At 36.4% G+C, this 8997-nt stretch overlaps 1 protein-coding gene across 1 annotated transcript in view; it reads left to right on the plus strand.

Annotated features, from left to right (window-relative positions):
• The window catches only part of CLIC6 (chloride intracellular channel 6), an 85090-nt gene extending 76803 nt beyond the window's left edge, over positions 1-8287 (plus strand). Inside the window, exons 2-6 of the mRNA XM_027875559.1 lie at positions 110-219; positions 825-950; positions 1661-1767; positions 3361-3542; positions 6241-8287. Coding sequence (XP_027731360.1) covers positions 110-219; positions 825-950; positions 1661-1767; positions 3361-3542; positions 6241-6402 — 687 coding nt within the window. The 3' untranslated portion in view covers positions 6403-8287. The remainder of the gene's footprint in view (positions 1-109; positions 220-824; positions 951-1660; positions 1768-3360; positions 3543-6240) is intronic.
• The last annotated feature ends 710 nt before the right edge of the window (positions 8288-8997 follow it).

The following is an 8997-nucleotide window of genomic DNA, read 5'->3' on the forward strand; positions in this document are numbered from 1 at the left end:
AGAGCAACAGTTTACCATAAACCATTTCATTTCTATTGTGGAGTTTAGACATTAGAAACATGAAATTACCTTAGCTGAAGATCTTAAAAATCCTATTTCAAATTTGCAGGCTGGTTATGATGGTGAGAGCATTGGAAATTGCCCATTTTCTCAACGACTCTTTATGATACTGTGGCTAAAAGGTGTTATATTTAATGTTACAACAGTGGACTTGAAAAGGTAAGGGGACCATAGAGTATTTTAATTTCAATGATTGTAACTAGTTTTACTCCATCTCTCTTTCTTTTGTCTTTTCCCTTTTCCATACTCTCCTGATTCCCCCACTCCCACACCTTCTCCCTTGTACTCCTCTCATCCCCCGTGTACCTCCCCCTGCCCCTGTAATGGAATAACATGAACAGACCTTTCTATCTCAACATACATACATGAGTAGAAAACTTGAGTACAAACTTTGGCACAAAGTATATAGTTCAGGAGAGGAGAAGGGTATGAGGTGGTGAGCGAGCCCCTGCAGTGAATACAGGCTCCTTTTGAACTCAGAGTCAGCCATATACATTTAGAATATGGAGCTGGTCATACTGTAGAGCAGCTCAACTTGATGGATCCAGCTGTTCTTCAATCCCTGTGTCAGGGGAATCAAACCCATCATTTTAAGAAATCCTTTTGCTCCCCTTGCCTTTGAAAATGATCAGAACATGACAATTTGCTTTGAAATAACAAGAATTATTTCCGGCAAAATTAGAACAGATTGATACACTAAGCAAGGGAAATGAGTACCAATAAGCAGCTGCTTCCTACTAACTGCATTGTTCATCTCCTCTTAGGAAACCTGCAGACTTGCAGGATCTGGCTCCTGGAACAAACCCACCTTTTATGACTTTTGATGGAGAAGTAAAGACAGATGTGAATAAGATTGAGGAGTTCTTAGAAGAAAAATTAGCCCCACCAAGGTACTTCATAGGAAATGAATGGCCTAGTCTGGTTAAGATATTTCCAAAAAATAAATTAATGTAAAATCTTATAAGGGCTGCTGAGAAAGGAGCTAAGTTTACATTCTATTCTTTTGGAGCTACCCCCAATTAATCCTGTATATAATTGTTTGTATATTGTGTTTCCCCATTAAACTATGAGCTACTTGAGAGCAGGAACTGTCTTTTGCCTTTCTTTTTTATCTCCAGTGCTAAGCATAGCGCCTGGCATATTGTAGGTACTTTAACAATGCTAACTGATTGACTGACTGATTTATATTTTGATGAGAATGTTCCTACTACTTAACAGTTGACAAAGGAGACTGTAAAACTGGTGTATATTTGCACACTGTATGACATTTAGCACAATGGTACCATTAGGCACTTAGTAAATACTTTTGGTGATTACTATTTATGTCTATATCCTACTCCAGAAACTTGGGTGGGAGTGGAACAGATGGGAATCCTTTTAGTTCTGAGTGCCCGGTGACTTCAGAGCTAGTGTCACTTAGAACAACCCTTTCTAGTATGCTATTAGGAAGACTCCCTGAGAGGCTGAGGGACAGTCCTCGAAGGGAAAGACTTTAAGGTCTTCCTTTGCTTTTTTCTCTTAGAAAAAGATTTCTACCTTCTAAACAGCAACGACTCAGAATATCTCTTGTATGTGACATCTTTCATTTTGACCTCCGTAGGTACCCTAAGCTTGGAACCCAGCATATGGAATCAAACTCTGCAGGAAATGATGTATTTGCAAAATTTTCTGCGTTTATAAAAAACACAAGAAAGGATGCCAATGAGAGTGAGTTCCTCACAGTTCCTCTGTTTTCTCCTCTTTGGAGGGGGGAGGGAAGGATCTTTATTAGATAATTTGGAATCATGGGAAAAACATTGGCCTAGAAATCCAGAAACTTAAACACTATCTGTGTAATCCTAGACAAATAATGTTATCTCTATGTTACTCGATTTCTTCACCTCTAAAGCAAGAGGGCTGGTCAAGATGACTTCTAAGGTTCTTTTTGACTGTAACACAGGCTGAGATTTCATTAGTGGAAGGAACATCTGGTGTAGAAACCACAAATGCAGACACGCAACTAATACAGCAACTTTTTTTTAAACCCAGAGCTGTGATCTTATTAGTATAGGTCATTCCAGATGAAGCTAGAAAAATATCAAGTTGTATAGGACATTAAAACCTAAACAGAAAAGTTTATATTTTATCCTAGAGGCAATAGGAAGCCTTGGTAGGGAAGGTTACCAATGAGAAAGTGTAAATTAGAAAAGAAGAGGGCCCAGATTGGTGCCTTGAAGTATACCCATAGTTAGGAGGCATTGCATGCATGATGAGACAGCCAAGGAGATTGAGAAGGTAGGATCAGACCTATTGGAGAAGAACCAGGAGAGAGCAATGTCATAATAAAGACCCAGAAAGGAGGAAAGGGTAGTGAACAGTGCTAAATACTACAGAGATCTAGAAAGGTAATCATCATATTTCACCATTAAGATGTCATCAGTAATTTTGGAGGGGATGGTTTCAGTTGAGTGATGAGATTGGAAGTCAGATTACAAAAGATTAAGGAGTGAATATGACAAGAGAGAAAGTGGAAGGGCAAAGATCTGAGAAATTGAACAGGAATAAAGGATGATAACTTGAGAGGATGGCAGATTCTAGTAAAGGAGAAGTTTTTTTTTTTTTGATGGTGACATCTTGAGCGTGTTTGAAATCAGTATGGAAGGAACTAGTAGACAGAGAAGTTGAAGATTCTGGAAAAAGAGGAGGGATGAGGAAAATACAATCTGCTAGGGTAGAGAAGACTGGATGTGATCAAGTATAAATGGAAAGAGATTGGGCTTGGGAAAGAGAAGGGCTTCCTCTTTGTGATAGCCTGGGGAGAAAGGAGAAGAGAATAGCAGATGATGTCAAGGGGTTTTGAGATGAAGAGAATGGATACCAAGGGAGCTTAGATTGAATGGTCTCAGTTTTTTGAGCAAAGTAAGATGCAAGGTACTCAGCAGAGAGGGGATGGAGGAGGTGTGGGAGGCTTGAGGAGAGAAGAAAAAGTTTGAAACAGCTTCTATTGGCAATGAGATAGAGAATTAATTTGGGAACAATAAAAGGATTGCCTTGTTGTAGTAAGGGCCCACGTAGAGCTGGCTAACATAAATTTGTAATGTACCCTGTAAGCATAGTTGTGAGACTTCCTTCACCTGGGTTCATCATCCTATGGGTAGGAGCTTCTCAGGTCTCTCAAATGGTAGCAACATTGCTAACTACCTCTGTCTTACATAAGGGAATGAATTAAATTGACTTCCTAAACCCAAAAAACTTATCTCTTGAACCAGACATCACCTCTAATTGTGCTTCTTTGTAATTTTTCTCCTTTTTTGATTCTAGATTTGGAAAAGAATCTGATAAAGGCTTTGAGGAAACTAGATAATTACTTAAATACCCCTCTGCCTGATGAAATTGATGCATACAGCTCAGAAGACATCACTGTTTCCAAGAGGAAGTTCCTCGATGGGAATGAACTCAGTTTAGCAGATTGTAATCTCCTACCTAAGCTCCATATCATTAAGGTTTGGATTTCTCTTCTCACATGTACTGAAGAAACCACTTATTTTTGGCCAGGCATTAAAAAACCCCTAGAATCACTAATCAAATTGAAACCAGTCCAACTTGTTCTTATTTCTAGTAATCAGTACCTCCATTTCATATTCATGAAATCAAGATGGCAGACAGCCTCATGAGGTACCTGGGCTTGCTCCCATTCACTTTACCTTCATTGTTAATACTTTTCTACATTTACTCCTATAGTTCAAAGAGAAGATCTGTAAAAACAGACACTTGCCTCAGTATGTCCACAGACAATGCTCTAGCAGTTAGGAAGGATAGCAAGGAACAGTTGGACTGCCCTTGGGGTTTCTTAGGAATGCAACTGATCCTTTTTAGCGATCTTTGCAAGATTTAGAAAGAATCTTTAAAAGTCTTTAAAAAATTCCTCTCTAGCTCTGGAGAAGTGTTCTTCCAAATCATTTACTTTCTTTGAGGAATGCTTTATTGATTTCTTTTGTTTTTGTGTCATAGTCATTTCCTTATATAACATCCCTCTACACATAACCACATTAAGTTCTTTGTAGCAAGAAAAACAAACAAAACCGATCAATACAGTAACTGTATCTCACAATGTAAGCAACATTCTTCTCTAGTAGTCCCTTACTTCTCTGCCAAGAATGGGGAGGTATGTTTCATTATCTGTTCCCCGGTACCAAGATTGATCATTATAATTATTCAGAGCTTCCTTTTTGTATTCTTTCATCATGGTGTTGTATATTTTTATGATTTTGCCAATGACTCTGTATCACCAATTTGCCCTCTTACATGTTTTTCAGGATTTGGCCTAGCCTACCTACAATTACAGAAATAGGAGTGAAGCAGTTCATATTGTTAGAGCTGGAGTTAGCATTGCTACTAGCTTTTAAAAAAGGATTCCCTAGATTCTTTAACTGCTGCTGTCACTCTCAACTCCACAACCTCTGCATTGTCAGACACATTCACACACTATTCAAAGAAAGAACTAACTGTAGCTCTGATCTCTATTGACATTTACTGTGTGTCTGTGGTGTACAGAATTCAGGAGCCCCTGCAGTAGCAGAGGAGCAAAGTATGAGTTCGGATTCTTGCCTTCAAATCACTTATGTTCAGTAGATTTGTCGACTCCACTTCTTCCTTTGACCATTGGTATGGCCTGATCTTAACCCAACTCATCACAAAAAACATTTTAAATTTTAGTGAAAAAGAATGATGTCTCCAAATTAAGTTAAGATCATTTATAGCATTGGGACCAACTGAAGCAGTTATTAGTACATTTAACTATTCCTCATGTAGGAACCTTTTGTTTTCCCTCTTCCTACTTTTTCTGATTCCTCTGTTTCTAATGATTAACACACACACAGGTGTGTGTGTGTGTATCTCTGTGTGTACATATGCACATACATATATCACACACATATATGCTATATATGTACATATACATATGTATGCATACACGTACATGCACATATGTGTATGCACATACATATATGTGTGTATATTTTATGTACATATATGTGTATATATGCATATATACATATTATATATATATATACACATATATACATATGTATATATACTTGATGATGTCTTTTATGCACACAAGCCATTGCTGGTAATATGTAATAGCACCATATACACCATTCATCTTTCTTTTGTCTTTTAAACTTAAACATATTTATTGAATGCTTTTTAATCTCTGCTAAAAAGCCAATCCAATGTTATTGAGGTGCATAGATAAGGAAAAGGGAGATAAGCATTACAACTACATAAGGTGATGTCCTTAACATTTACCAGTATTCAGTTGCTATAAGTCCCACCAAATTTATTGTCAAAGCAGGGTGTCCACAAAATTTCAAACATGCTAATCACCCACCTGGAATGCTTCTGAAAGAAAATTTAAACAAGAAGGACAACAATAATAGCTAACATTACATAGCACTTTTCATATTTTATTTCATTTGATCTTCATAATTCTGAAGAGCACACTACTATTATAATTTCAAAGGACTCAGGAACTGATTAAAAACATTAAATGAGAAAAGGGGTAGCTCTTCCTGACAGGTTTAAATCATGTGGATAATAACTTTCTGTGGAGTATAGATTCTCTGACTCCTTGAATAGTAGAATATCCTTTAAAATACTTTCACCTTCTATCTTTAATTTACTTACTTTTAAATAAATTTCACAGTGGTGCAATTTTAGGTGGTGCAAATGATTTTTCACTTTATACAAACACCATTAATTCCTTGATTGACACCAATTCTATGATATATAAGTCGTAAGTTCTCATTAATTTCCTTGGATGGTCAATTCTTCAAAACCCGAGCTTTACAAGATGTTCACTTTGGAACTTTCCACTGGCCCTGGATTTCAATGACTTCTATTTACTCTTTAGCATTCCTGTTGACTCTTTATCAATAAGAAGGCCTCACTAACATTCATATGTCCCATGCTGATCTCAATAATGAGTTTCATCAGGACTATACAAAATGACATTGTTTTTTGAGCCCCAAACTGGCCTTTTTCATTTCCTAAATGCAGCTCTGTGGAGATTTTTTGTTCTGGTTTGATAACCTCAGGAACTGGGAAAGAAGATAAAGCTATCCTTTTCAGAACTGCCTAATACAGTTGCTTATCTTACTGGGGTTTTCCCTTTTTTGATTGTTCTCTCTTTGTTTTCAGATTGTGGCCAAGAAATACAGGAATTTTGAGTTTCCCTCTGAAATGACTGGCCTATGGAGATATTTGAACAATGCCTACACTAGAGATGAGTTCACAAATACCTGCCCTGCTGACCAGGAGATTGAGTATGCATATTCTGATGTTGCAAAAAGGATGAAGTGATGCCATGATCTCTGCTGGTTTTCTTTATAGATGGAATCAGATCAAATGGTGTACAAAAAGAAAATTTTCTCCTATTTTGTTTTAAGTTTTGCCAATGGCCAATCCTTAAAAAAAAAAAACAAGCTGGTAGTATGATCTGCTCAATGCCAAATAACATGTATGCGTTCTACTTGTACACATGTCTCTATAGACCAAATATCTATTAATGTGAAATACACACCACTGTCCAACTCAATGTTAATAACAGGTTATTATAATCTTTGGTTTAGGATTGCATATTTTAGTGGTTTAATTTTCAAAGCAGGACATGTTACGGTAAAAATTGTTGCTTGATTTTTTTTTATTGTTCGTTTTTCTCTCTCAGACATTTTTTAGCTGTCATGATCTTATATCTTGATTCTTCACAACTGAAATATCAGTTTAAAAGAAAGGAACAGCTGAAGGTTACATTTGCCAAACCCCTTGACAATAGTCCATGGAAGAACTAAAAAAAAATTATTCATGGAATTTTAGAGCTCAAAGGGACCTTAGAGATTACTTAGTCTGACTCCATCACTTTACAGGGAAGGAAAACTAAGACCCACAGAGTGTAAGCGATTTGTTCAAGGCCAAACAACTCACTCATGTCATATCAGTAATTAGAAGCCAGGGCTTCCAGCTCTGCTTTGTGCTACATTAGGCTATTCCTCTACCATACCACATTGTCTCTCAACTCGAAGAAGGTATTAAAGGGTTGAAGAATGACTTGAGCACTGAAAGGAGGAGTGAAAACAAATAGATCTTATATATACAAACTCACTCCTTACCTTAATGGATTTCTTTCCTCCCTTGTTTTACCTTCCACAAAAGCATTAAGACTTAATCTTTGCTTAAATTTGGGAGAAATTTTATAGAAGACAAAGGGGTCAGATATGGAATTTTAATAGCACCTCTTCCCCTCCCCCCTTTCATTCTTGGGGATAGACTTCCCAGTTTTTCAAAAGTTGACTGTTCAGAGTATGAATTGCTTAGGTGTTCTCCTCTTAAAGTATTTGAGTCACTTCCCTATCTCTTTGCACCTTCACTAGAGATTAGACAGCTCAGTTTGACCACTTTCAGCAGTTTGGGGAAAATGGAAAATGTTGACTAAAAAGAGGGCTTCTAGTTTTATTGACACCATACCTGTACCCAGTCATCAAAAGCTACGTGTATTATTGGCTAGGTATTGGAAAGACTTTTGGAAGTAGAGACACAGCTTCCAACCAGTGACATGGGAGATTCTTTATGTAATGACAGTTGACAGAACACAGAATCATAAAATATTAGAAAAGACTTCAGTGAATCTCTATTCTGATCCCCTCATCTTACAAGGGTAGGGGGAGAAACAAAAAAAAGATAGTCACAGCCAAGGTATAAATTGTTGCCTACTGGGATGTGTCTCTGTCTCATCATATAAAGTAACTTATATGGTTGACTTAAATGCTTATTTTCCATTTATATATCCTGCATACATGTTATAGAATTCACAAAGGCTGTAGTGAAACACACATTACAGATATAAATGCCCAAAGTAAAAACTTGGTTTCAAAGGAACAAAACACTTATCAAGTGGAAACTACTTTGCTTTTTTTTATTCATTGGAATATTGCTAGTTGAGGGAAAGGTCATGTGTTCCTTAGCCATTAACCTCTGAAATCCCAGTGCCTACTTCATGTTGCAATTGTCAATAGGGTCAACGAGAACAAAATGTGGACTTCTTACTCTACCTTCTCCTCTTTTTAGGAATTACTTTAACCTAAGTTTTATGATACAACCTTTTAGGTAGTATAGAAGCAGTTAGTATACAAATGTTGCAGAAGTAATGTCAAGATCTAGACATACACACAGAACATCAATGTACTCTTCATGTGCCTTAAAATTAAATTGATTGTAAAAAATCATAAATTAAACTAATCTTTGTACTGACTTCCTTCAGTGATTTTTTCTCTATTTTTTTTTACCCTCCATTTATGTCTAAAGAAATACAATGAAGAAAATTGGGTGTGTTTTAAGAGAATGGAGGCAAATGGAGGCCTTTTGCTCCATCTACATGAAGTATTAACCATATAAACCATTTAAAGCTGAACAGATGACTTAAGAAATAAATCAGGATTATTATGAGTCTTAGAATAGGGACCAGGAAGGCCTATAGTTCTTTCCCAGTTTAAATGAAAACAATTAATACCTGCTTCCTCTCCTGTTTTCCAAAAGAGTTTTCATGAGCTTGTACCTAACTAAAATTTGTACTCAAAAGGCCAACATTTTTAAGGAATAACCTCCTAAGGAAGTTCTTCTAGTATAAAATATTAATTACATTATGATCTTATGTAAAATATCTTTGTTTCTTTTAGATCTCTTATGCATAGCGAAAATGTGGCCAAACAGTTGTTCAATTAATTTCCCTTTTGAGGATGATATATTGAAATATCTTCAGATGTAGCAGGTTTTCACATGTAGGCTCTCAGTTACCAAAGTTATCCATTCATTTTGAAGTTTAAATATTACTTCTTCTGAACACAGTACTTCCAAAAACAGGCTGGAAAAGAACACAAGCAAATAATGAGGTTATGCTTTTTA

Source organism: Vombatus ursinus, unplaced genomic scaffold (genome assembly GCF_900497805.2).
Source record: "Vombatus ursinus unplaced genomic scaffold, bare-nosed wombat genome assembly UNPS02014809.1, whole genome shotgun sequence".
In the NCBI taxonomy this organism is placed as follows: domain Eukaryota; kingdom Metazoa; phylum Chordata; class Mammalia; order Diprotodontia; family Vombatidae; genus Vombatus; species Vombatus ursinus.